The following is a 27,514-nucleotide window of genomic DNA, read 5'->3' as shown; positions in this document are numbered from 1 at the left end:
AGGGGCAGCTGCTTTGTCTGGGTCCCAAAGCCCAAGGATGAAGAAAGGTTTGTTGGGGCAGAAGGGGGTAGGGGCTTCCTAAAAGGGCTGAGACCCTTTTAGGCTTGGCAGGGGACCTGGGGGAAGGGGGGCAGGGGAGATTAGCAGCTTGTGGGGAGGTTGGAACCCCAGCTCCTTCCTTTACAAGTCAGTCTGCTTCCCAGCCTTGTTAAAATGATACTTGGGGTGGGGGTGGGAGGGGGGTATGGGAAGGTGGGAGGGAGGCACTGGTGGAACTTAATTAAATAAGTGTGTAAATAAGATTGTAGATTGTTTTTTAAAAAATTCTAGCAAGCAGCCCACTGCATTGTATCATTAAAATCTCTCCTTCCCAGGCAGGATTGCTCTGAAGGGAAGGTTGGCCAATCTTCATTGGTTCTTAGCAAGTGGTGTCGTTGGTGGGGGCTGGAGTTAAATTTGGGCCCCGTTTTCCACACCCTGTCCCTGGATACACTAGCAAGACCTGGTCTAACTAGAACTGAGAAACTGGTTTAAAACAGGCTAAAGTGGTCTGGAGTGGAGGGCTGTGGGGGAGGAGGAAGGCCAAAGCAGTTGGGAGGGTAGGAGGGCGAAAGGGGTGAGGGGGAGCAGCTGGTGTTTCTGTCTCTCTGAATATCTCTGGGCTTCCTGCTCCCCCTACCCTGGTGGGTGGGGTGGGGGGTGAAATTAGATGCAAGGAACTCTGGGGCCCTCTGGCTGTTCAATCCAACCCTCCCACCCACCCCACCCCCACAAAAAAAATAAAACCCTTGGGGGCACAGGCACACCCCTAAAACTCAGAAAACTCCTTGCCACACTTCTCATTGATGGAGACTCGGATCTCTTCCTCCTCATAGTCATCAAAGTTACTTGTGTCCCCAGGGCCTTTAAACTTTGGTATGAAGGGAGCTTCCACCTGGAGAGGGGTCAAGAACCACCCAGACCTCAGCAGTCAAGCAGTCAACATCATCCCCATTACAACAATAAATATAAATGGCTTAAAATTCATGAGATAACTTACTAGGACCCAGGCCTGAACTTAGACTTAAGGTGTCGCCTCACCTTAACAACCCAAGAATCTTATTATAGCCAACTCATCAATAGAGAAAAGACTTTCCAGAGGGGTTGTCTCTTGCCCACGGTCACAGAGTGGCCAAGTGCCCCGTAATCCTATTTCTAGACCCCCATTGCTCTAAGCTTGCCCCACGTTAGACTGACCCAGGGCCCGTGGCCTATTTTCAAATTCCTCTTCCCTTTCTCTCTCTCCACTGGAAGCCCTCTCTGTCTCTTGGCCTGCCCCCAAAACCCTCAGCAACCTGGGGTGGGGTGGAGGGGCCCACCTTCCTCTGGTAGATGGCGATCCAGTCAGTTGTGGCAAACCACTTGTGGTTCTTGATGTCATTGACCCCGTTCTTGAGGTTCCCAAAGCGCTTGGTGAGGTCTACCTGCAGTAGGTTCCGCAGTAAGTCCTTTAGGTCAGAGCTGAAGTGGGACGGGAACCGCACCTGGGGATGGATGGGGTGACACAGACAGGGTGGGAAACTGGCTTGGAGCTTGGGGACCCAAGAACACTGCCTTTGTCATCCAACCATCCTACAGGACAGAGGACCCCAAATTTGAGCGTGCATTGGAATCCCATTAAAACAGCTCACCTGGCCTGTTAAGAGTTTCTGATTCAGGATATCTGGGTTGCGGCCTGAGAGTCTGCATTTCTAGTCAGTTCCCTGGCCATGCTGATGGTGCTGGAGAGGGGACTACTTTGAAAACCGCTGCTCCAAGATAAGTGCACTGATGGTTCCCATTTTAGAAAAGAGGAAACTGAGGCTGGGAAGGGCTAAACAGCTTGCCAAAGGTCACACAGAGGAGTGGGATCCAGTGGCTCCATCTTGGGTCTGTTGGACTCCAGAACTTGCATTTTTAGCCAGTGCTTCCTAAGGTGGCTCTGCTGGGGTCTGGGAACTTCAGAAATATTCATGCTTGTGAGAGAAACGATTTTTTTTCTATTTCTCTCTTTGCATAGCTAGAGCTCTTCCATTCTTTAAGGCTCACTTCAAATCTTTCAGAAACTTTCCCCAAATGCTCTAAACCCGCAGCCTTGTATACAACTAGTCACTGGCTTTACAGCTATGAGAACTGACTTCCAGCACTGCTCTGCCTCTTACACACTGTGTGACCTTGGCCACGGCCTTTAACCTCTCTGGGCCTGTGCCTGCCTCTCTAGCACAGGGCAGATATCCCAGGGTTGCACGAGGAAGATAATACTGCTGAGGGTGCGTGGGAACTGTGAAACGCTACAAAGAAGGGAGTTATGCTCTTCTCATCCCCCTCGGAACCTCCTATGGCTTATTCTTTGTTTCCCACTCTGGGCCATTCTCTTGGAAATTTCTATTCTGCTTACTGGCAGACACCTCATCTTTCCCTTTTTTGTGACCCCATTTTGCAGTTGGTGATTCCTCAACCTCCCTGAGAGGCAGGTGACTAGTTCCCCAGTTCTCAGGTGGGTTAACATGAGGCTCGGGGGGAAAGCACTTGCCCGAGGTTTCAAAGCCAATGAGTGGCACAGCTGGGACCTGGAGTTAGGTTGGCCCATCCAGGCTGAGCTGGGAGCTGCTCCCACCATTTCCTGGGCTGGGTGCAGGGATGGTTGGTCATCCCAGGGAGGTGGGTAAACTGAGGACAGAAGTGGGGGTCCCAGCCTCTCTTGGGCCCTTGGATCTTGGACCAGACATGTCCCCTCTGTGTCAGCCCCTCAGAGTGCTGGGAGGATAGAGGAGATGCAGGGGGTGGTGCAAGCTCTAAGCACCATCACCCACCCGCACACTCGGAGTTAGGAAGTCTACATCTGGGAAAGGGGTGTGAGCCATACACCCGACATGACTCCCAGTGGGGTCTGGGAATTGAACACATTCACTTTTCTGTGAAACTTGTGAAAACTCATGCTAAGGGGCATGGCTAAGTAGGTGCAAGAGCCTCACACTGGACAGGGAGGGAGTCTGAGTGAGACTTGGGGTTTTAGAAGATTTGGGGAGATCGGCAGTGGGGGCCCAGGATTAGCCAGTGAGGTTGTATGAGGTGTTGGCCTTGGTTAGCGTGGCCAGTGCATCCAGCTTCGCCACCTGGCCTGACTTAAAGAACTTCTAGATTGTTTTCACAATGAATGTGGGTAGGGAAGGGTCTGTCCTGGGCGGAGCCCCTGCATCCGGGCCTCACCTTCCCAGAGACAATCTTCTCGTAGATCTGGATGGGCTGGTCAGCGAAGAAGGGTGGGTAGCCGGCGGCCATCTCATAGATGAGCACCCCCAGGGCCCACCAGTCCACAGCTTTGTTGTAGCCCTAGAGCGAGAAAGGGGGGAAGTGTGAGGGGAGAGGGTGAGGAGGAGGCGTGTGCAGAGTGGGCCTCAGGGGCAGTGGGAGGGGTGAGGAGGTGCCTACTTTGCTCAGGATGATCTCAGGGGCCAGGTACTCAGGGGTCCCGCACAAGGTCCAGGTGCGGCCTTTCACACGCTTGGCGAAACCAAAGTCTGTCACCTGAGGGCACAAGAGCAGGGTTGGCAGAGAGGGAGGGAGGGTCCAGGCCATGGCCACCTGGGGCTGCCCCTCGCCCGGCCGGTGGGCACCTGAATGTAGCCCTGCTGGTCAATGAGAAGGTTCTCCGGCTTCAGGTCCCGGTAGATGAGATCGAGGGAGTGCAGGTACTCGAAGGTCAGGACGATCTGGGCGGCATAGAAGCGGGCATGGGGCTCGCTGGTGGGATAAGTGGAGAGGGGACGGGTGAGTGGGTGGCCACCCCTAACAGGACATGCCCGCCCCCAAATGGTCCAGCAGGTGGGCCTGCTGAAGGCAGAGCTGCCTTCAGCCCAGCTATCCAAAATGCGTCAGAGGAGCAGCCTTATTCATACAGAGCTCCAAACTGGAAAGAGCCCAGATGTCCATCAACAGAGGAATGGCGTCACAGATTGTGACAGAGTCACACAGTGGAGTCCTACCCAATACCGCCACCAGGACAAACGATGAATGTGCGCACAACCGTGGCTCCCTCTCAAAATGATTATGTGAAGTGAAAGTAGAATGGGACAAAACAATAGGAACTGTGTGATGCCATTTATATCAAGCCCAAACCCAGACCGAACACATTCTATGGTGTTTGAAGCCAGAGGGGACAATTGCCTGTGTCAGGGTGGTGATCTAACAAGAAAGGCATTCGAGGAAATTTTCTGGGGTGATGAAATGCTCAATATGGTGTTTTGGGTGGTGGTTACACAAATGCATGCAACTGTCAAAACTCATGGAACATTGAAGACCTGTGCATTTTATTGCATGTAAAGTGCAAAGTTATATGAATAAACAAAACAACAGCATCAATTTAAAAACTGCATAAAATCGCCAACTTAAATGGCAAAACCTAAGTCACCATGTTGTTTTGTTTCATGGTAATTGAGACATCACAGATTCCTCAGCTCAGGGAATGAGAGCCCACAGGGCCCTAGAAAGGCCACCTTCATTTCCCCACATGGCTTGGTTGTGTAGCACTAACTGTGGACAGCCCCAGGCCCAGGGTGGCTAGCGGTGGTCCACTCACCTGAACCTTCCGATCCGCCGCAGGTGTGAGAACATCTCCCCACCAGGCACATACTCCATGACCATGTATAAATTCGAGTTGTCCTGTGGGGAGCAGCAGCTGATCAGGGCTCCGCTCCCCAAGCCCTGGGCCCCATCTGAAGCCCTGGTGCCATCGCCCAGCAGATGTTCAGAAATTAGGTGACAACATCAATCTCGGGTTCCATATGAAGCACATGCTAAGGACCAGGCGCGGTGCTCACTCAGCTACCAGTTTCAGTTTCTTCGGCTCATGAGGAAAAAGGGATAGCCATTATCCTGCTCATGGAGGGTGAAAGGGAGGGCCGGCTAGAGGTGCCTGGGCTGGAGAGGGGACTCCACAGCAGCTCATGTCTGTGACTGTCCTGAGCAAGGCTCTTGGGCCACAGTTTCCTCATCTGTAAAATGGGACCAGGATAGGCTACAGAATTTGTGAGGGGGCCCCCAAAATAAAAATGTGAGGCCGCTTGCTATAAAAATGATGACGAATTTCAAGACAACAGTAGTACAGCATAACACCAAGCATGGGCCTGGGTGGCAGGCCCCGAGTGGCCTTTCCCAACTTTCGAAGTCCTGCCTTAGGATAGTACCAAAAATAGTTCCCACAGCGTGTTCACAGTGTGCCTCGAACTGGCAACCCACCAGGTGGGGACTGTTATGATCCCCATTTTACAGATGAGGCAACTGAGTCTCAGGGCAATGAAGTTCTTGCCCACATGGGCAGGTGGTACTGAGCTGGGATTTGAACCCAGGACTTGAACCTCAAGTTCTTATAAACGGGGCAGTGATTTTTGAGGGATGTCATCCAGCTTGAGTGATTTTACCCACCTAAGGTGATCAAATTAGATCCAGGAGTTGAATTTTGGTGTATGAGAGCCCAGGCTAATTTGCCGCACCCCAACATAAGTGGGTAGACCTGCTTTCTAGGGCAGCCACTGGTTGTCCTCAGCCCCCAGGTATGGTTTCCCTCTTTGCCCCCTCTTTTCCCCCACCTTGAAGGAGAACTCGAGTCTGACGAGGAACGGAAAGTTGACCGCCTGCAGGATACGCTTCTCGTTCAGGGTATGTTCGATCTGTTTCAGCTTCACCACCTGTGGGCCCAGAGCAGGGTGGAGAGGAGGGAGTGTGAGAGGTCCCCCTCCCCTGATGCCCAGAACTAGGGGTGCAGGCTGGGCTGGTTCCTTTGAGTGTTTGTGGCCTGTGGAGCCCTGGGCTGAGTCCTGAGGATACAATAGAAGGCCGAGGCTGCCTGTCCCCATGCATGAAGTTCAGGGCAAGAATACATGAGTCACCAAGCCTTTTGGCCCGCAGAGGTCAGAGCCTTGGTAGGAGAAGCTCAGGACCTGCGGATGATGCCTGTGCCCCTTGATGAGGTGCCCTGCAAAGTCTGTGGGCAGGGTAATCAGAGAAGGCTTCCTGGAGGAAGGGACAGTAGAGCTGAAAATGGAAAGACAAGCAGGTGTAGTGCCCAAGGAGGTGGGGGGGGGTGGGCTTACAAATACCTTCTCTGCATCTAAAGTACCCAAACACACCCATCTGAACCCTGGGCTAATTCCTCCTTGGGCCTCAGCTGTCCCTAGCAGGCAGCTCACATGTAGTGATGGGAGCCCTGAGGGGTATGCACTGGGAGCATGCCAGTCTGGAAGCCCAGATAAAGGAAGTGACTTGCCCAAGGTCACAAGCAGCTAGTTACAGGCAGGCAGCCTGGCCTCTCAGTCAGCTCTGAACCTCTGCGCTGGGGCCTTTCCTGCTTTGTTCACAGCTGTAGCCTTTGGATCTACACATGCAGATCCAGTACCATCCACACTAGCCACCCAGGGCTGCTGAGAGCTTGAAACCAGGCCGGTCAACTGAGGAACCGAGTTTAAAATTTGAAGTATCTAAAATGAAAATTTAAAAACTGACACTCAATGCAGTTACTGGATAACTTTTAAGCCTGTCTGGAACAACTGGGCTATGTAAATCTGCTTTTTCAATTTCTCTACTTTTTCTTGTCTTTCCAGGGAGAATTTAACTTCGGAGCAGAGCTGTGTTGTAAGTGTAAAATGCAAATTGGATTTTGAAGACTTGGTATAGAAAAAAAGAATGTACAATGTCTCATTAATGATATTTTACAATGGTTACATACATTTAAATAATAGTGTAGATATACTGGCTGAATTACAACATATGGTTAAAATGTATTCCATCTGCTTCTTTTTTTAATGGGGTTCTAGAAAATTTAAAATTATATGTAGCTTGTGTGACATTTCTACTGGACAGCGTTGCTCTAGAGCAGTGCCGGCACAAGTAGGGTATCAAAAATATTTACAGAAAGAAGGCCCATGTAAAAGCCACCTCCTTTAAGAAGACCTCTGGTGAGGCGTCTTAGTCCGTGCCCAATGCCTGGATTCCCCTCAGTGGCTGACCTGGAGGGGAACCTCCTGAAGGCAGCATGGTATCCTTTTGGCCCTTCCGTCTGGCACATGATGGGGCTCAGGAAGCAGTTGTTGAGTGGATGGGCGGAAAGAGCAGCAAGTGAGACAAGGCTGCAGGGCAGAGCAGGGCTCACCTTCTGTTTGTCCAGGATCTTCATGGCGAAATGGTTTCCGGTCTCCTTGTGTTTTACCAGCATCACCCGCCCGAAGGAGCCCGTGCCGAGGGTCTTGATTCGTTCAAACTGATCCAAATGGGCTGTATTCTGTGTGCGGAAGGGTTGGGATGGGTCAGGACCCCCGTCTCTGTGGCCTGCTGGGATGATGAGGTCTGGCGCATCCCCTCTGCTACCAGCAGAGGGGGCCCTGGGGAGCAGGGGGAGTGACCGGATAAGGACGGGGGGGGGGGGGGGGGGGGGGGGGGGCAGAAAAACAAGATGGCAGAGGGCACATTCCGTGAGGAGGGTGGCAGGGGCCCGATCTGGCCCTGGCCTGGGGCCCAGGAGCTGCTGGCAGCTGTGTGGGGGGCAGGGGTTGCCAGTTAGAAGGGGGTGGTAGGGTGGGGGGGCCTGGCAGTGGGTGATCAGGTGCCTCCACACAAAGCCCCCATGGGTGTCTACACACCCTCCACGTGGCCCTGAAATCCTCGCCATGTCACAGGGATGCAACTGGGGGATGGGGGCTGTCAGCTCACCCCTCCCAGGACCTGCACCCTGGGGGCTTACCTGAGCAGGATTTTCCCATTTTTTAAGAAAATCTTCTTTGGCTTTTGCTAAGAACTCTTTCACTGGAAGGAAGAGAGGGGAGAGTTAGATGGGACCCCATCTCATTGGGAGAGGCCCAGGGTATTACTAGGGAGATGCCCATTTGTGGAAAGTGAGGTACAGATAGATGTCTCAAGCCAGAGTCTGACCTTCTTTTCCCAGGGCCTTTGGGTGCCCTGGCTGAAATCCGAGGGCTGCTTGGTGAGCCCTGATCTGGGCTGAGGCCTGGGCCCCCTTTACTACAGAGGTGGGATCCAGCCTCAGCTCCGTCTCAAATGGGGTGCAGGGTGACTTGGAGCTTACGTACTCTCAGGGGGAGAGGGCGGCACCCAGGCCAGCCCACCCCCACTCGCCCCAGTTCTGACCGACATTCCACGGCCAGGGACGACGCCAGCCGAGGTATTTATAGCCTCAGGATTTGGCTGTTCCTCAGGCCCCTTCTCTGGGGAGGCTGGGCCAGGGTGGAGGCCTACGGGGCTCGGGTAGCAGGCGCCCTTGGGGGGCTCAGCTGTCGCCTTGGTCCCCAGCTGGCCCTGTTTCTGTCTTTGCCAATCGAGGGGCCCTGGCTCCACAGCTGGTTCAAGGGAGGCCTCACCTGATGCCCGCCCTCCCAGGGGCTCCTCAGCACCCCAAAGAATATCACCATCTGGCTAATACTGAAGACTTCCCAGTAGGCAGACCCTGACCCTGGGCTGCTTCATCTCCACTACCTCATTCAGTTCTCTTGCCAGCTTTCCTTTTATCCATTCTCCCCATTTAACACTCTAGGAAAACTGAGGCTTAAAAAGTCATTCTTGCCAGTGCCCAGAAAAGCAGTTAAGTGCCAGGACCCTGGGACTGAGATAAATCTCAGACCCCAGCCTAGTCTCTGATGAGCTGTATGATTTTCGGTAACTGACCTCACCTTTCTGGGCCTCAGTTTTCCTCATCTGTAAAACGGGGATAATAATCGTAATGACCTGGCAGGAGGGTTGTAAGGACTGAAACAGTTAATCTTGGCAAAGGGGGTTGGTTGGACAGTGGCCTGCACAAAGTTTGTGTCATAGAACTGTCAGCTATTAATTTTGCTTTTTAAGTATTTTTAAAAATCGAGGTATAAAATACAGGGGGTGTGTCGAGTGCTCAGATCTTAAATGTGCAGCCTGACGGATTTGTACATTACAGACTCATCCTTGTGACCATTCCCCTGGGCCAGGCACGCTGTTGTTAGGGAGCCTGCCTATGTGCCAGCCGTGTGCTGAACGCTTTCTATGCTTAACTTCTATTCTGATGGTTCAGAGCTACTATTACTCTCATTACACAGAAGAGAAAACTGACCAGGCCTGAGGTTGCGTTCCTGATCCCACTGTTCATGAGATTAACTGCTTCGCTCCTGATGGGTCGCAGTGCACTCGGGTGGCCTACAGACAGACCTGACCTGAATCCTCTGATGGCTGCCACCCTGAGAGGTCCTGCACACTTGTACTTTGGCCTTGCCTGTCATCTGCCTGTCCCATCCATATGCATTACCAGGAGGCCCACAGAACCTTTGGGTAGCCATGACTCTCCCATTGTCCCCCAAGGCTCTCCCTTCAGAGTTTGGACAGAAGAACCTTCCATGGGGCTACAAGAATGGCAGATGGAGAGACTGTTGGTTAGGAAAGCCCTACCAAGAGTGAGCAGGCAGAGAGGTTAGACAGTCAAGGAATGACCAGGAATCCTAGGTTGGCATCTGGCTGGGCCACTAACTGAGAGACTCTCTGAGTTTAGGAACTGCGCCATGTCCAATACTTCCACTAGCAGAATATTTTTTGACACACACCACCTTCCATGGACACCTTCAAATGCACACAGGGAATTCTGGATGAAGGTGGGGGAGAGGGTACCCTGTTGGGACTCTACCTTCACTTACCAGGGAGGTAGGGAAGAGCAGGCTTGCGAGGAAATCCATAATTACTAGTCCTGCTTCTCCTTTCACTCTCAGCCATCCCTGAGAACTGCCATGTCCTGCTTTTCCCCACGCAGTGAGCCTTGGCCTCTGGCTGTCTGCTGGTCCCCCACTGAGAGGCTCCCTAGGTCCTACTGTGTTTCCCCGAAAGTAAGACCTAGCTGGACAATCAGCTCTAGTGCATCTTTGGGAACAAAAATTAACATAAGAGGGGCAGCCAGTTAGCTCAGTTGGTTAGAGTGCAGTGCTCTTGACAACAAGGTTGCCAGTTCGATCCCCACATGGGCCACTGTGAGCTGCACCCTCCACAACTAGATTGAAACAACTACTTGACTTGGAACTGATGGGTCCTGAAAGAACACATTTTAAATAAATTAAAAAAAAATTAATATAAGACCTGGTCTTGTTTTACTATAAGACCGGGTCTTCTGTAATATAATATATATAATATAAGACCCTTATATAATATAAGACCCGGTCTTACATTAATTTTTGCTCCCAAAGACCCATTGTCCAGCTAGGTCTTATTTTCAGGAAAACAGGGTAGCACACCCTTCTCTCACCTCTCAAATTGCGGAAGGGCTCCGGCTGCATCTCCTCTGGTGCCACTGGCTTGCCAGATTTGGGGATGGGCATGGGGGAAGGGCAGTACCAGGAAGAGCAGGCAGATAAAGAAGGATCATGATGGGAGATCCCCAGCCAAGAGCCCCCATACTCACCTCTGCTTTCTGCCTCTTCGAACAGAGGGCGCAATGGGGGATGGAGTAGGATGGGGTGATCTGGGGCCAGTCTGCCCCGGGCCAGGGAAGCTCAGGGTACTGGCTGTGGCTTAGGTGCCGCAGAGGGCGTGGTGCAGGTAGCCCAGGAAACGGACAGTCAGGTGGGCCCATAGGAGCAGCTGCAGCCACAGCTGGAAGGTGTTCTCTGAGTCGCCACCCTGGCCGCTATCTAACCCCAGATCCATCCCAAGCTACCCTGGGCTCTCCTTGAAAATCTTCCCTTTGCAGGGGAACTAGGAAATACAGAGCCTCTGAGCTGGCTTCCTCGGGAGGGAGGGCCTCAGGGGACCCAGGAGGAGGAGCTGGTTGCCAGGGAAGCATTTAAAGGTAACTGCTCATGGCTAGCCAAGGTTTGCAAAGGCCCTTCTTGGCAGAAGGCGGTGAAAAGATTCTCCAGAGGCTGTCCCTCCTGGCTGGCCTGACTACCCCGGGGGCGCGGTGCTAAAGCTAACTTCCCATTTTAGGGACTTCACTACTGCCAGTATGCCAGGCCCTTTCTGCCTTCCCCAGTGGGTGCCGGACTACCCAGAGGATGGTACTCAATGTGCCCAGTGCAGTGCCCACTGGGTAGAGGGGAAGGAGTTAAGGCTTAGGCGCAGGCAGCAGTCAGGGGCTCCCTGGGGTCTAAAGAAGCCCCAGAGCCCCATTAATTAGCAGAAAGAGCAGCTGGAGAGAAAGGCAAGAGGGGATGTTTGAGAGCCACCCTATCTCTTCCTGAGTCCTCTTTGAACCTGGAGCCCCCAAATCTTGCTACCCCAAGAGACAAATGGGTACATCTGGCTTTCTTTTGCTCGTAAGCAGGGACAGAGAGGGGAATGGCATCCTACGATGTCCTTGGCCTCTGTCAAACCTTGCCCTGTGCTTGGCTCTGCTCTCAGCCATGAAGGTCCAAACCGGAAACGGAAACGAAAGGCTAAACCCAGGGGTGGGGGAGGGGGAGGGGAGGCTGCCTTGACCATCTTCCTCCTTCTTTCCAAATCCCCAAAAAAGTAGAGGATCAGTGGCAGCTTCTCGCAGAGTGCCCTTCTGACAACAGGAAGTGGCAGAGAAGGGAAACCCAGCCAGCTGTGGGCTTGTGAAACCTGCCACCCTTCCCACGTCTTCCACAGGGGGGTTGCCAGCCTCCACCCTGGTCCAGATTGAATTTGGGCTCGCTCCCAGAGAGAACCCCAGATACCCTTTGAAAAGCCAGCACCACAGCAAGCAGCAGGAGCCCGGACTCACAGCCCCGCTCTTCCCCCCAGACAGACAACATTCTCAGTACCCCCTGCCCTCTGAAACCTGGTTGCCCCAGGAATTCTGGGGCAGGGATGCCCAGCCTGGGCTAGACCCCTACTCCAGGCTGGCTGATTCCTCCAGTCTAGCTTGGATCCTCCGTTCTGGGCTGGACTTCCCTGCCGTTTGAGCTGGACCCCAACACTGGACTAGGAGACCCCCAGGCTGAGCTGGACCCTGACACTGGGCTGGACCACTTCCCAGTTTGATGGCTCCCCATTCTGTCCTGGAGCATCCAACCTGGACTCCACATGGACATCTCCATGCTGACCCAGACTCCATCACCGAGCTGGACCAACACCCCGTCTCAGCTGAACCCCAACACTAAGACGGACCACACCACTGCCCTGCTCTGAGCTGGACTCCCTCTCTGGATGGGCCATACTACCCCGTCTGAACGGGGCCACCCATCCCCACTGCTCTTCCCCAGGCTCCCAACCCAGAGTTAGAAGGGGTTTCCAGGGCCAGCCAGAAGTCCACAGCTTTCTCTTCTTCACTTCCTCCCCAAATCCTACTACAGCCCTTCCCTGACCAGAAGGGCAGAGTGTGCCGGAGGAGTTGCTATAGCAACAGGGCTCAGCCTCACCGTCGTTGGGGCTGGAAGCCATCACTCAGTGCTCCTCTCAGGGCACCGGGACTACGGTGGCTGGGAAGGCTCATGAGACCTGCCTCACCAGCTTGGAGGCCCATCCCCAGAGACCTGCCTGTAGGGGGAGCCAAGGAGTCGTGGGGGTGATGGCAAGAAGAGAAACCCAATCTGGGGGCCAGGGTAAAGGGGAGAGGCAGTAGGACCCTCAAGCTTCCGCAGGTCTGAACCGGCTAAGGAAAAAAAGCTGCCTTGGCAAGACCCTCTTGGGCAGTCATACAACTGCCACTGCACAGAAGGAGTTTGACCCTCTTGGACTTCTGTAGGATGTTAGAAGGTGACAATTCTTGCCATCCAGGGATCTTTCTCTCAGAGTCTGGATCTGCTTGTCCCTGTGGCCTGGTGGGGAGAGTGTCTGAGGGCTCCCTCTCACCAGCCCTGCCCCCCTTCCCGTGGGCCAGCTCCCAGGGGTGCCTTTGGCCAGTGCTAGCTAGCCAAGGCCTGAGCCCCACTTGGCGGCCTATCCCAGGCGCCTCTTGGGACCACTGCCCTCTCTCAATTTCTCTAGCTTCTCGGAGTCCTGTGCTAGATCTGTTTTTCTCTGCCCTCTTAGCATCTTACCCGGGCCCCTGCCAAGGTTTTGGCATCTGTGGGTACAGATTTCCCCCCCCACACCCCACCCTAGGGCTCTTTTTAAGATAGATAGATCCCCGCTCTCTTGGAAGGAGGCTGGCATTGTCCTTACCAGACGACAGCACAAGGGGCTGGAGGATGCCTAAGTCGTGCCTACTAAGGCTTGGACATTGTCCTTACCCCAGTAGGGCTGGTGTCTGGCAGATGAAATTCAGGTGCCCCCTGCAGGCTGGCCTGGCTACTGCCCCCTACCCCCCACCGCAGGCCTGGCTCTAGTTACAAGAAAGCAAATTTTGTCTAACTCCATCCTTGCAGAATTAGAGTTCCAAGCAAAGAGGGGCTTCCTTCCTTATCCTGTTTGATTCTCTGAGAGTCCCTGCAAGCCTCTAAAACTAAGTACAACTTAGGGCGTTTCCTGATATATGACATAGGTCCCATTGGCAGGGCTAGAAATGATTTTAGGGATGTTTCACTTTTCTAGTTACATTGTATTTCAATGTGTAGCAGAAAAACGTAACTGGTACAACAATTCCATGATTGCATTTATATTACTGCTTAGGATGGAACAAAGTTTACATCTGAACAAAAGTGAGTCAAACTTTTATTATTGTAAATTAAGGAAATACAAGTAAATAGAATAAAAATCAGGGAGGCAGCTTGAGAATGTCTGGGTTGGGAAATTCGGGGTCCAGAAAGTTGGCTGGAAGGTGGATCTATGTGAATCCTGTCTCTGTGACATCATCTATGTCAAACTTAGAGAGGTCGTTTGGAAAATTCAGAAAACAGCCCGTTATGAAAACCACTTGAGCAGATAGATCTATGGAGACCATTTAGCCTGGCACAACCTAGATGCCCAATAAATAGTGGCTCTATTTCACTGTGATGGTCAATTCCTGAGTGTCTGGCCTGCACTCTGAGAGATTTAGTGGTCACTTCCGGAGCCTCTGATCTTTTTCTTGGGGATCCTTTTCCCTGTGTAACTTTCCACCCCCTCCCACCCCTCCACACACGCTGCGTGTGTTTGATATGCCTTGAAAGTTTTCCAGGACTACGTCATCTCCCCAACTTTCAACTGAGCCACTGCAATATATAGCTGCCTGCCTCCACCTTCTACCTCCCAGGCCTCACCTGCTGGGGGCCCAGCCCCTCCCCCCTCCGCCTAGTCCCCTCCAAGCTCATGCCCAGACCTTTTTTGGTCACTATCCACCTGCTCCTCTGTCATCAAGCACTCAGCTACAGGCACTTGCCTCCCTGTCCCCCGCCCATTGGTGACATGTCAGGCCTCCCCATAGCTGCTCAGGGACTCTGAGTTCTGCCATCTGAATCCATGTGGGAATAAAGTTCCCTGGATTTCGTGCCTGGGTCTTTCTGGGAGAGGGCATTCAGGGGACTCGGACATTGGGGTTTGAGACCAGTAACTGGGAACAGCATATTTGGAGTCACCTTTTTCATCTCTGACTATTTCTGAGTTAACAGGAAGGGTATCCTAGCTGAGTTCCAGCTTTAGGCCTGGAGTGATGACAACTTAAGAGCTGGAGGAATTGAGGAAGGGGCTCAAGACCATTTCTGAAGGCATTTCCAGATACAGAATCTCTTTCTCAAGCTGGCTGGAAAAGGCCAACATAATTTGGGGTTTGAGGCGGGGAACAAGCCTCTCTCTGGCTGAGCCCAGCGAGTGATCAGGATGTCTCTTGGTAAAAGGCAAGTCACTGGATATCACCCACTACTCCACAACTGCCATCCCTCAAGTCCCCTTTCTCACCATCCTGGCTCAAGCTGAATGAGCTTTGTTAAATCCAGACACTCTTAATCCCCCACTTTTCATCCTGAGCCAGGAGCGGGTAAAAAAGCCCACAGGACTGGGTGAGTGACGAAGCCTCAGTTGTGAAACAACCATTTATTATTGAGGGGCCCTTCAAGGAGTCTAGCTAGAGCTCACTGCACCACAGGAGATAGAAAGGGGCACTCCTGCCGCCGCCGCCCCCTCCCCGCCCCCAACCCAGGAAGGAGGATGCAATGAACCCAGGAAGACCAGCTCAAACTTGGCTTTGGACACACTGAAGCAATTCTCTTGGTTCATAAACAGTCTGCTACCCCAGCCAGGGACAGACGCTTGCTCAGAGGAGAAAGCACAAGCACAGGAGCAGAGTGACAGAGAGTGACAGGATGAAAGGAGCATAGGGACCCAGAAAGATCCTGTCCCCCATGCCAAATGACACAGAAAGTAAAAACAATGCTGGACATGGCTTTGGGAAAAACTCAAGGGGTTTGGAGGGGGGCTGTGGTAAGGTGAAGAGGGGAAGGGCAGGAGAAAGATGGCGGGGGCTGGAGGGGGGAGGGGTGTGGTCACAGAGTGGCCAAGGTTCCTGTGGGGTGGAGACAGACCCCACAACACTCCCAAGACTGTCAGAAGCTAGGGTTGGGGTATTGCGGTGGGTCCCATCTGTGGGACAGGCGAGTGAGGAAGTGGGGGGATTAGAATCTGGGAAGAGGGTCCAGGAAAGGAGGGGGTGCGGTGGTGACAGGGCCCCATGTGGGGCCCCAGCGGTCATACGTGCCATGGTTGGCAGTGACAGCTGGGTGGGGGGGACACAGTCTTTGCAGCGAGGGGCGGCTTTTGGCAAGGTAGCCCCTAAGGAGGGTCTTCTGCGGGCCCTGGGCCCCAACCTTGCACAGGCAGGGGGAGGGCGTGTTGGGGGTAAGCAGAGAGCAATGGGGGGGCAAGTGGGGGAGGGGCCAGGCGGTGATGGACAGGGCGGGGGTTGGCAGCGCGGGGCCGGGATCCAGGTCTCGGCCCGAGCACTCACCGCTCTCCTGTTCACTGCCCTTCTTGGCGGCTGCGGCGTTGCCCATCGCGGCGGCGGCGGCCGGGGCCCGTGCCGGAGCTGCGGCGCGGCGGGTGCTGGCGGCGGCCCCGGAGCGCGCTGGGCGGCGGCGGCGGCGGCCCCTAGGGTTGCTGCGCTGGCTGCGGCGCCGCGACCCCCGCCAGGCCCCTGCTTCCCGCGTCTCTCCGCGCCCGCCCGCCCGGGAACCTCAGCCCAAGTCCGCTGCTGCTGTCCGTGACGCTCCCGCAGCCCGCGTTCATTGGCCCAGGCCACCCTGACTGACGGCGCCGCGCTGCCGCCCATTGGCCCACCACGACCCTCCCGCGCTGCTATAGGCTCTCGGCGCCGTGACGCGTGCGGCGGACGCCCGGCCACTCGTACGCCTGCGAGGTGCCTGATTGGCCGAAGTTCGCGACAGGGCTTGGGGATCGCCCAGCGAGGCCGCCAATTGGCCAAAGCGCGTGGTCCGGCCAGTCCCCCACAGAACAGTCAGTGTCAATCCCGGGGTGAGAGGGCGGGGCGGCGGCGCAGCTTGCTGTCGGGGTCGACCGGGCGGGGCGGCGGAGGCTGGCTTGCTCCGAGGCCCAGAAGGCGGTCCAGGCGGGTGCCCGCCAGCCCCTGTGCGCGCCGCAGTCCCCCGCCCCCGCTCAGTGCGGCAGCGGCCGCCGGCCAGCGGGCGCCGTGGACCCCCGATGCTGCCGCTGTCCACCTGCCAGCGGGGGAGGGGCGCAGCGGCGCCGCGGGTCAGAGGTCGCCGGGCCGTCAGCCGTCGTCAGTTTTAAGGCCTGACGCAGGATAACAGTGGCAGGCCCGGGAGTGGGGGTGGAGCTCCTGGGTCTCCCCCCGCCACAGCCAGAGCTTCAAGAGGATGCTGGGCCTCGGGAGCAAGGGGCGCTTGGGAGCGGAGGGTCAGTGCCCATCCCTTTGCTGGGCATCCACGCTGGGCTCCTGCCAGTAGTAAGAGCAGGCACTCGTTAAATACATTACTTCCTACTATGGCTGTGTCACGCAGGTGCTATTATCGCTCCCATTTTACAGAGGAAGAATCTGGGACAATCAGGCTGAGGATTCCCTGTCTTGGAGTTGGAGGGAACCTGCCCTCCAGGGGCAGAGAAGTAGCAAGATGCCCCTTAAGGGTGCTCTTTTTATGCACACACGACTTGAGGGCAGTGTTTCCCACTGCCACACTGCTCACATTTCTTTGCTGGCGCGGGGGTGGGGGGGTGGGGTTGTCTTGTGCATTATCCCGTTTCTCTACCCATTGGATGCCAGTAGAAGCTTCTCCACCAGATTTGACAACCAAAACCTCTCCAGACATTCCTGAATGTGCCTGGGGGGCCAAAATTGCCCGCAGTTGAGAACCACTGAAGCAGTGGAAAGCCCAGATAGGTTTCCAACGGGGCAGGGGACAGGATGAGCCAGCTCTCCCTGACTTAGAAGGGCTGTGGGGTCTCAGGTCTATAAGCTGATTCGCGGCTCTGCTTATAGACTTGTGCTGCCTGCACCCTACCCAGCTGCTCTCTGCACCTATGCTACGTCAACGATAGTCCCGGGGAGGAAAAGTTGGGGCACTTCTGTGAATTATGGGGGAAATGGCTCACCAGCCAAACCACTTCACCTCTGGCTGTAGGGTTACAAAGTAAGGTTAAGTAAAATTTAATAAAAGTATTGCTGTGTGTCCTTAGAGTACGATGTTAATGTCTTCCTGTGGGTCAAGGTCAAAGTCTGAAAAATCACTGGTTATGCTCTATCTGCAGAACAGTTGGGTTGCATAACTTTAAAAAAAAAAATCCCTTCTCAAACCTCAGTCTGGATTACAACTATATAACCAATTAAGACTAGAGCAAGAAGCTGAACAAGGGGCCAAGGGGCAGTGAACCCCACTGGTTGGGGCAAGAGGACCCTCCACTACGTCCCAAAGAGAGGCGACGGACAAAGATGCCTCAGCCTACCTGAGACAAAAGCAGAAACAACCAGTCTAGATTAAGTGCTTTTTATTTTTAGATCAACCAAACATATTTAATATAAAAACCCTTTAATATACAAACTGCAATCTCAACAGCATCCATGTAGCAGCAAGGAGATGGGGGCATGGAGGGGAGCATGGCAGGGGGAAGGTTTTCAGGGTCTCTCCTGCTTCCCATGCCTGCAAGAGGCCCGTGTATGCCGTCAGTATGGCCCGTGAGAGCGTGAGGTCTTAGCAAAGGGGTTCTGATGCTGACACTGAGACCGAGCACAGCAGGCCCCTCCAACATGGCATCTCCCCACAGTGGCAGCCTCCGGGAAATCCAGATTGAATTAGGAGGCAACATGAAGGTGGTTGTGACTGAGAGTCAACCATCATTGTTCAGCATCCTGCTGATCACACTTTTGGGGAGTTTTCCAGGGGCTGTTGGATTGAAAAGACCTAAAAATTGTTCTGGGAGGGCAGAAATTGTGCCCAAGTCCACTTTCTAACCCAGATTCTTTGTCTGACTCCAGAAAGCTGGGTGGATCTACTCAGACGTTTGGGAAAAGAAAGGAACGATGGAGCCTTGGCCCAATAGGGTCCAAGCCTTGCCAGCCATTGATCTTCAAAGTTTCAAGGTAGGCCAGGGAGTCTGTGGGAAGAGCTGTGAGTACACGGTACTCACAGGAGTATGGTAGATAGAATGCCTGCAGTGGAATTTATAGTGTGTTTGGAAGAGAGAGAGGACACAAGTCAGAATGAAGAACTGAAGTACCTGCTTCCTATAAGCCTGGGTAGTAGAGATGAGATGATCCTTCTGGGCCAGGGCTGGAAGAGACCTGAGGCCTGTTCTTTACTGGGGGACAAGTTTGACTGGTCTGGAGTAGTTAATGGCCCCAAAGTCCTTCAGATGGCCCCCACAGGACTCTCGGGCAGGCCGCAGTCCTGGCTGGGCCCAGGTAGGGCCTGCAGTGCCCCAGTTAGATGCAGTCCATGGAGTTCTCGGGGAGAAGGCTGGGGATATAGCCAGGGAACCCCAAGCCTTTGACAGGGGTGCAGCTGAGGGGGAGGCCACAGCCCAGGGCAGGGTCCTGGTTCTCTGTGTCCTCCAGCCTGTCCATGTTGTCCCAGTTGATGTGGAAACGGGTCACCCGGGGATTCGAGGCCAAGATGTTCCGTTGGAGCTGGGGCAAGAAGAGGAACATCAACTTGTCAGTATGCTCTCTCATTATTCCCACAGAGCCCAGGCGCTGCCAACACCCCACCCCAGGAAGTGCAGACCTTACTTGTTCCATCACCACCACCAATATGTGTGGGACTCCAGGGAACACCTGTGCACCATGATTTAGGGTTGGGAGCTATCTAATCTTGATTCTGCGAGGCATGCTTCTGAGAAACAAAGCCTCCTCTCCCCGTTCTAACCCGGTGCTGCAAGATCTGGGTGCTACTTGAAAACCTTAAGAAGTGACCTTGGCTCCAGATTCCAATGACTCAACTCCTTCCAAGTGCAAAAGAGCCTGCCAGTCTGGAGCAGGAAGTGCAGAGAGGCCCCACCTGAGAGAAGTCTGGCTGCAGGGGCGGGTTCTCCCGCAGCTCGGGGTCGGAGTACTCGTTGTTGACATAGTAGCCCACGCGGATAAATTCCTGCCCATGGTAGGTACAGGTGATGAGGACGACGGTCACACCAATGGCATCACTCTCAGGGATGAGGGATGGATTGGGGGCATCAGCCTACGGGAAACACATCCTGGGCCTTAGCACCAAATGCCACAGTCACACCTTGACCAGTAACACAGTCATTCTCAAGCAACATGTATTTATTGAGTCAAAAGCATGGCCTCTGCCCTTGGGAGTTTTCAATCAAGTGGGGAAGACAGAATCAATCATGTAAATGCCTGTAAAATGCTGGATGTGACAGGTACCACCAAGTAAATGGTGCTGAGGAGTGTGGTAAGCAAGGAGGAGGATGGCATGAGGTTGAACAAGTGGGCAGGTAGGTACCAGGCTACCCAGGGACTATTGGGCCAGGTAAGGGCTTGGGGACAAAAGTGAGACATTTAATAGGTTAAATGCCACATCACTTCTGTGGCCTAAAAAGATGATTCTGGCAGCAGCGTGTGGAGCTGTGATGGAAGAAAGCCTTCGTGGGAGCAGGGAGACCAGGCACAAGTCATCCTGGAGAGAGGTCAGTGGCTTAGACCAGGCAATAGAGAAGGACAGAAGTGGACAGATTGGGGATATGTTGTTCTGGACAGAGCCGGCTACATAACTGGTATAAATGAGACCAATGCAACATGAAAACACGGGGCTCTTGTGTTCAAAATGAGTGTTCTTCAGCCAGTGACAACAGAACATCCCCCCAAGCCAGGAGTCCTATGTGACCGCCAGGGTCGCACACCGAGAAGCCGGCCCTGATGCTGTGGAGCTTAAGCTTGCTGGCAGGTGTGACACAGGAGGGTGAGGGTTAGGTGGTGGTGAAGGCTGCTTAGACTGGAGCGGGAACAGACATGGAAGTGAGTGAAGGGATTTGAGCAGAGGCTCTCAAACTTCAGTGTGTATTAAGAATCACACTAAACCTGCATTTCTCACAACCCCTCTGACACTGGATTAGTCGTTTAGCAGTTACAGCAGATCCTCATTATTCACTGATTCTGTATTTGCAAATTTGCCTACTTGCTAAAATTTATTTGCAACCCCAAAATCAATACTCAGGGCACTTTCATGGTCATTTGAGGATATGCAGAGAGTGAGAAAATTTTGAGTTGCTTAATGCACATGTTCCCAGCGTAGGTCCAACAATGTGATGCTCTGTCTTCTTGTTTCAGCTCATATTGTAAACAAGTATGCTTTCGGTAGCCTATTTAGTGTCCAGTTTTCTTTGCATTTCTGTGGTTTTTGTTGGGGATTCTACTGTTTAAAATAGACCCCAAGCATTGTGCTAAGTGCTAGCTAATGTCCCTAAGTGCAAGAAGCTATGATGTGTCTTATGGAGAAAATATGTGTTAGATAACCTTCGTTCAGGTATGAGTTTTATGCTGTTTGCTCTGAGTTCAACGTTAATAAATCAACAATAATACTAAGTATTTTAAACACACATAAAAAAGGCTATATGTCGACAAAAATGTGACACACAGGAAACTAACCCTGTACTTCTTAGGGGCAATGGTTCAGTATTCACTAACTCACTGTTTGCAGTGACTTTACAGAACAAAACTCCAGTGAATAATGAGGACACCTATGAATCAGTGGCTCATGGTAACAGCCATGACACAGAGGTGTAGGAAAGGGAGGGGTTTGAAGTACTTTTGAGATCAGACAATTCTTGAGAGCATAGCCAGAATTTGAACCTGAACTTTTGACCACTGGACCATAGTGTGTGCTTTTGGGAAGAAGAGGGTATTTCTAGGTGTCAAGGCCTAAGGCCTCACCTTTCTTACCTGAAAGACAAACATGTGTCTCCCTGCTGGGACAGGCCCAACGAGCACTGAATCTAGAATTTGATCAAACTCCTCACTCTCAGCTGAGCCGACATAAATAATCTTCCACTCCAGGTCTGTAAGAACACGGGTGTTAAGGAATTGAAATAGTTTGACAGCGGGAGGGCAGGGAAAGGGTCTTCTTGTGCTCGTTTTGGACAGTAAAAGATCCTTATTCTCCACAACACCTGACATCCTCTGGGCACTGAGTGCCAGCGAGGTACTACAGTCTTGAACACCGGCGCGGGCGGGAAGATCTTACTTCCAGTGGGAAATTTCTCCTGTAGGCCTAGCTTTGCCAGGCGACCTTGACTGCACCTCTGGGGAAACTTGGGCCTCTCAGAGCCTGAGGGTGAACCGTATGGCAGAGGCTGAATTAAGACCCACGTGACACAGGCGTGCTGAGGAGGGAACAGAAAGGAGTTGGGTCATTTCAGGGCCCTGCTCACTGGGTGCTGGGATAGGAAGCAGCATCCTCTTTCACACACAGGGATGTGTGCCACTGAATTGAGTAGATCCCTCGACAACTGGGACAGGGCGGCAGATTCCAATCCAGCAAGAGAGCCAGCCGGCAGGAGAGGGAAGACAAGACTGCTGGGGGAGCCAGCCTGCCCCCAAGAATTCCAGATTCGACACCAAGTCATGTCTGTTCATGGCTATTGGGGCGATGGTGACTTAAGTCAACAAATGCGGCCTCACAAGGTGATCCTCTGAACCCCAACTCTCTTGCATCCCTTCCAGTAGGGGGATCCCATCGCTGAGTACGTTCTGGGGAGATGAAAGGAAAAGTGCTTAAGGAGACCCTGCTTATCAATCACAGGAAATTCCCAGGGACCGCTGCCTCTTGCAGGAGGTCCAAGTGTATCAGGGGCAAGGTCACTCTAGTACAGGGAAGCTTGGCAGGAGACCTGAAACTTATTTTAGGTTCTCTGAAATTACACAACCTACTGCTCCAGCAGCTGGGGGAAGTTTCACAAGCTGTGATTTTCACAGGAAGCAAATGCTCTTGGAAGCTGTTCCTTGGTCCACTGTCCTGCAAGTGCATCCACATTCGGAAGCACACTGATGCCCGGCCATGACTAGAGGTTAGTCACCTGAGCCCCAAGCTCTTCCTCGATACACTGGCTTCCTGTCCCTTTGCAGTTTTGCCCAGACCTGCTCAGGGACCCTAGCAGGTCGGTGGGGTATGGTGACCCCCAGGGCTCACTGAGGTTCAGTCAAACTCTGGTCTCACTGTTTGCAGAGAGGACTAAATTTATTGATTTATTTTTGTTACAAGTAGTGATACACCTACACATAACAGGTTTTGGGACAAATAAAACCAGCTAACTCTGTTCTCACCTTTCTCACACAGATCTAGATTTTGGTACCTTTCCTTCTGGCCACTCCCCCATCACCAGTGCAATCACATATGTGTACATTTAACTAATGTGCTGGGGGAGGGGGAGATAAAAAGGAGACTGAAATAGAGCAGGCTAGGGGCAAGCCACAGGCACCTGATGTTCAATATTGTTAGCAAAACCTAAACAAAGACTATGTGGGTGCTAACCGGAAGAGAAAACACTGCGTGGGCAGCCAGGCAAGTAAGTGGGCCACAATGGCTCCCTCAATAGGAAAGAAACCAGAGAATTAACAGAGGACCAGAGAAATATTGACTCAAGAGTTGCAGGAGCTGATAAAATCATCTACGGAAGGCAAAAGGACTTACAAATTAGAATTATCTTCAAGTTGAAGTGTTTTAAGCTGAAACACAAAGTGACTTCATTTTTAAATAGAACTCCTCTTTAGAATTAGAAATGGGGGGTGGCTGGTTAGCTCAATTGGTTAGAGCGCGGTGCTGGTAGCACCAAGGTTGCTGGTTCATTCCATGCAGGGCCACTGTGAGCTGCGCTCTCCTTAAAAAAGAATTAGAGGGCGACCGGATGGCTCAGTTGGTTAGAGCAGGAGCTCTCAACAATAAGGTTGCTAGTTCAATTCCCCCATGGGATGGTGGGCTGCGCCCCCTGCAACTAAAGACTGAAAACGGCAATTGGACTTGGAGCTGAGCTGCACCCTCCACAACTAGACTGAAGGACGACTTGGAGCTGATGGGCCCTGGAGAAACACACTGTTCCTCAATATAGAAAAAAAAAATTAGAAACGGGACATCAGTCACCAATACAGCACAAACTCATTCTATTGAATACAGGACAATTATATACATGTAACACATGTACCTAACAACTGGGCAATTTCAAGGGTAACTCAACTGCATTGCATTTTGTTTTTATGCCCTAACCTTACAATCTAACCACTGCACAAGATGCTCCTCCACTATGAATGAAAACAGAACCAAAACCAATGCCATGATAAAAGATCTATAAAATATTACTGTAGTTGAACTAGCTGAAGAACCTGTTTCCTGCCTCTTTTTTTAAAAAAACTTATCTAATAGGCCTTTTTTCTGTTCATCACTGTCTTTGTAGTCACACAGATGAACCTTGGCCTGACCAGAGTGTTAGCTGAGGGTCAGAATATCTGGCCCCATGACTTATTCAAGCAGTGTCTGTTGAACTTCTCAGGTAAATGGGGGGAAAACATACGTATGTTAAATGTGGACCCATGTTTTGGAAGCATCTATTTCCAGATGCTGAGGAGAAAGAGAGCAAAAAGACCTTGGAGCCCTTGGGAAACAAGGTCAACTGATTGACTGGGAGTTTGGGTGTCTTGTCAGATTTTCAATTGCCAGTGTCGAGGTGATAAGATTAAGATTTCTCCAGGATCTGAGAGACTTCTAAAGTCAGGCCCACTCATCTTTTTGGGAGACAGGCAGGAAACTAATTCTTTCTGCTCCGTGGGAAGAGGGCCAGGAAGAAGTAGAAAGCAAACTGGCAGGTCAGTCACAGAGAGCCCTAAGAGGAAGAACCAGAGTCTGGATTTCCAGGCTAGAGTTTGCTTCGCAACTCGAGTTTCTCTGAGCAAAAGTTTTATTGTCTGGGTGTAATTAATAACAGCACCCCTTTTGCTCTCTTGTGAGAGTGTCCTCATATGGAAATAAATTCTATGATCAGTTCTATTTATGTTCCACTTCTAAAACAGAGGATGCATTCTTTCTTTTCCAGGTTATAGCGGAGATAAAAGAACCCTGGACTAAGAACTCAGAGAAAAGCCCTAGTATCAATAATTCTGCCAACCAGCTATGTGACCATGGAGTAATCATTCTGTTTCTATTAAAAAATAGTGACCAGCAGGTTGATTTTGGATCTTTCCTACTCTGATTCTAAAGACAAGTTAGTAAAGTAACAGAGCAAGGGCTTCATAGGAATAAAAGTACTAGAAAATGACCACATAACCATTTTAAAATGCAAGGAGCACAAGCAGGCTGATTGAAACCTGATCTCCTGCCATGTGGGAACTGTGAATCCCTTAATCTATTAGCTCCTTACATCTCCTCCTGGCTTTAAAATTAAATCTTATTCCAGTGTGACATTCTACACTTTATTTATTTATTTACACCCTGCCTTGTTCCAGAAAGGATTTAACTGTACTTATTCTATAGTTAGCCACAAGTAGACTCTGTAATTTAAAAAGGAGAAAAACCAGGGAGACTGAGCCCAAGCACATGAATCTCAAGCTGTATCAACCCCACACTAATCCCAGGGGCCGGCTTTGCAGGCAAACCACCCACGTACCACCAAGAGGCGCTCGTTAGTGCACCCTGGCCTCACAGACCACCTCCTCAGCTGTTGCCTCTTCTCTTTACCCCAGTGAAGTGGTCTAATGGAGTACAGGCATACCTCAAAGACACTGTGCTTTGCTTTCAGACCACCGCAATAAAGCGAGTAGTAATCTTTTTGCTGGTGGAAGGTCTTGCCTTTAATTTGTAAAAAATGCAACATCTGTGAAATGTAATAAAACAAGGTAGGCTTGTGCTTGTACTTCCTCTTGAAAGTGGTGCTAACACTTCCTGGGCGACCTTAGATTTTCGGATTTTTACAGATCTTTCCTTGAGAGGTCTGCCACTCTCTGTGGCTCCTGTCTTCTCATCTGTGAGATGAGAGCCACGTCCACCTTTATGTCACACAGATGAATAAGTACATCAGTGAAATCACCTTGGAAAAGATGCCCCAAAGGTTGTGATCCCCCAGCTGACTGTTTGAAGCTGGGGACCATCACGGCTCAACCCGGCCCACAGACCCTGCAGACTAGGTCGGACCATCAGAAGTGCTGGAAGAACTACGGCAGCAGGTCAAGCCGAAACCTGGCAGGCAGGCAAACAGTGGCAACTGGCTGACGCCTGGCTAGACCATCCTTCAGATCTGAGTGTGTTCATCGAAGCCCACAGTCAGGGAGGAGGTTGGAACTGGAGCTGGGGGGACCAAGTTATCCTCAAAGACTGGGGCTAGACGCCGGGTTCTGGGTTACAGACTTTGGGGTAGAAAACAAGACATGAATGGGGTTGGTTAAATATCAGCGGGTTCTGGAGGGGATTATTGGGAGGCAATGGGGAGATGGGCTGAGTGAGGTATTGCCACGGGAGGGGGTCTTCACAGGGAAAAAGGGTCACAGGAGGGGCTCCACTGGGAGGGAAAGGAGGGAACTTGAGGGAGGGGCCGCCACAGGGGACCCGGGGCAGGGGACTGAGGTTTCCACAGGGGAAACGGGAGGCTAGGGCTTCCGTATCAACAAAACGGGAGGTTGGAGTCTCCATTGGGAAAAAGGGAGGCAGGGGTCTCATCAGAGAAGAGGGCACGGGTGGGGGAAGGCCGAGAGGGTGGAACAGAAACAGAAGCATCTTCTACACAGGAATAGGTGGGGGGTTTCTTGCTACGGGGAAGATGGGGTGGCTGAGGGTGTCCGCAAGTTCAAGAATGGCGGCGGAGAAGGTGTCTACGTAGAAAGCGCAGGAGCCCCCCAGGAAGAAAAGGGAGCGAGGGAACGATGAGGTCTCCACGGGGGAACCCGGAGTGGGGAGGGGGTCGCGTCGGCCGAGAGGTGGGAGGGAGGAGGGGAGATCAGGGTTGGGGGTGTAGTTCGAGGTCGGTGTTGGCTGCGGGAGCCTCTACGAGGAAGTCGGGTTGGCCCGGGGAACGGGAGGGGGGGGGGATCCACACCGGCCCAGCCTCACCGTCCGCCAGGGCCTCATTGCACTCGAAGCTGATCTCGAACCGGAAGGGGCTGTGGAAAGGGCTCGGATTCTCCAGCACGGCCACATTCAGCACCGACACCTTGGCCATCGCCTCGCCAGGCCGCAGTTCAAGCCAGAGCCGGGGCGGAGCCCACGGCTGGGTCCTGTCGGGTCAGCCGGACAGCGCTGCTCACAAACCACCGCCTCCTCGGTCTGCCGACTGAACTGCGTATCTCGCCCGCGCGCCTCCTTCAAATAGCCGGCCGCACCCTCCGGCCAATCACCGCCAACGCTCCCCGGCGGCGCAAGCACCCCCTTAACCAATTCTGGAGCGCCGGGCGGCGCGCGCCGAGACTCCCTGGGCCAATCCGCTGAGCTCCCTCTTGGGGCTGCGCGAGGGAGGTGAGACCGTCTCTCGGCTTTTTTGGGTGTCCGCCGGGAACCAATCCCCAGCGTTTCCGACTCGGATATCAAGGGCGGGGTGGGCGGAGCCAGAGCCTGTGTTCCTCTCAGCCAATCCCGAGGGTTCCCGCACCGGCGTGGCCCGCCCTTCGCCTCTCCCTTCCGGGAGACGCTACAATCCCGGAGCAGCGCCGCCAACTGCCGAGCGATGGCGCGCGGCGCTAGCGTAAGAGGGCGGGAAGGGTGGTGCTCGAGCCAGCGGTGATTGGCAGGTGAGAAAGGGGTAAAGCAGCTTCTGTGAAAAGTGATTGGCTGGGTTAGCCTCATGGGGCGGGAGGAGAGGAAAACTCGGCTGGGGATTCGTGGGAGAGGAGCGGAAATAAGCGGCGGCGCGGTTAAGCGGGGTGTGAAGAGAAAGGAGGAGCGTTTGCTGCTTTGGCGTCTGTCGGCAGGTGAGCGTTATCTGGAGCTTCTGTGAGGGCCTTTTGGCCCCTCGGGCCCAGCGGCCGGGGAGTTCGTTGTGAACGTTGTGAACGTTTGACTCCCCCCGAGGGGAGATGGAGCGGCGGTAACGCGCGGCGCAGGGGCGCGGACCCGGGAGTTGGCCCCGGTTCGAATGCCGCTCTCGCCCCTTCGAGGGCCGCTGGAAGGTGTCAGGTGGACAACGCTGTAACTGGGAGTTCGATTCCGGCCTCTGCCACTTAGCTCACGAGGCCACAGTTGCCCTGCTCGTTGAACGAAGCCGTGAAAATTCACTGACATGA

At 53.0% G+C, this 27,514-nt stretch overlaps 3 protein-coding genes across 3 annotated transcripts; all 3 read right to left on the bottom strand.

The window, feature by feature from the left end:
* Window positions 1–228: 228 nt before the first annotated feature.
* PRKACA (protein kinase cAMP-activated catalytic subunit alpha) lies at window positions 229–16,008 on the bottom strand. The gene is made up of 10 exons (XM_081076798.1): window positions 15,800–16,008; window positions 7,754–7,815; window positions 7,166–7,294; window positions 5,607–5,705; window positions 4,598–4,680; window positions 3,636–3,762; window positions 3,451–3,546; window positions 3,229–3,351; window positions 1,359–1,523; window positions 229–934 (listed from the first exon to the last, which is right to left on the bottom strand). Exons 1-10 carry the CDS (start codon window positions 15,843–15,845, stop codon window positions 809–811), a joined length of 1,056 nt encoding a protein of 351 aa, XP_080932924.1. The 5' UTR covers window positions 15,846–16,008; the 3' UTR covers window positions 229–808.
* On the bottom strand, window positions 10,473–10,815 carry SMIM46 (small integral membrane protein 46). The gene has a single exon (XM_081076799.1). It carries the CDS (start codon window positions 10,681–10,683, stop codon window positions 10,549–10,551), a length of 135 nt encoding a protein of 44 aa, XP_080932925.1. The 5' UTR covers window positions 10,684–10,815; the 3' UTR covers window positions 10,473–10,548.
* A 1,787-nt stretch (window positions 16,009–17,795) lies between the features above and the next one.
* ASF1B (anti-silencing function 1B histone chaperone) lies at window positions 17,796–26,778 on the bottom strand. Its single transcript, XM_081076822.1, has 4 exons — window positions 26,349–26,778; window positions 21,203–21,318; window positions 19,320–19,496; window positions 17,796–18,949 (listed from the first exon to the last, which is right to left on the bottom strand). The coding sequence occupies exons 1-4, from the start codon at window positions 26,455–26,457 to the stop codon at window positions 18,746–18,748; spliced, it is 606 nt and encodes a 201-aa protein (XP_080932948.1). The 5' UTR covers window positions 26,458–26,778; the 3' UTR covers window positions 17,796–18,745.
* Between the last annotated feature and the right edge of the window lie 736 nt (window positions 26,779–27,514).

This window comes from Rhinolophus hipposideros (assembly GCF_964194185.1).
Source record: "Rhinolophus hipposideros genome assembly, chromosome: 16".
In the NCBI taxonomy this organism is placed as follows: domain Eukaryota; kingdom Metazoa; phylum Chordata; class Mammalia; order Chiroptera; family Rhinolophidae; genus Rhinolophus; species Rhinolophus hipposideros.
Note: the sequence above shows the minus strand (reverse complement) of the source record. Positions and strands in the feature narration are given on the sequence as shown.

Bases quoted from the DNA above. Each gene is read 5' to 3' on its own strand.
- PRKACA (XM_081076798.1), bottom strand. From the start codon at position 15,845: ATGGGCAACGCCGCAGCCGCCAAGAAGGGCAGTGAACAGGAGAGCG. The intron at 3,547-3,635 runs GTGCCCACCGGC...TTGTGCCCTCAG, and splicing joins ACCAGCAGGGCTACATTCAG to GTGACAGACTTTGGTTTCGC. The intron at 935-1,358 runs GTGGGCCCCTCC...ACCCCTCTCCAG, and splicing joins TCGCCATCTACCAGAGGAAG to GTGGAAGCTCCCTTCATACC.
- SMIM46 (XM_081076799.1), bottom strand. From the start codon at position 10,683: ATGGATCTGGGGTTAGATAGCGGCCAGGGTGGCGACTCAGAGAACACC.
- ASF1B (XM_081076822.1), bottom strand. From the start codon at position 26,457: ATGGCCAAGGTGTCGGTGCTGAATGTGGCCGTGCTGGAGAATCCGAGC. The intron at 21,319-26,348 runs GTGAGGCTGGGC...GTGTTCTTACAG, and splicing joins CAATGAGGCCCTGGCGGACG to ACCTGGAGTGGAAGATTATT. The intron at 19,497-21,202 runs GTAAGAAAGGTG...TGTTTCCCGTAG, and splicing joins GACACATGTTTGTCTTTCAG to GCTGATGCCCCCAATCCATC.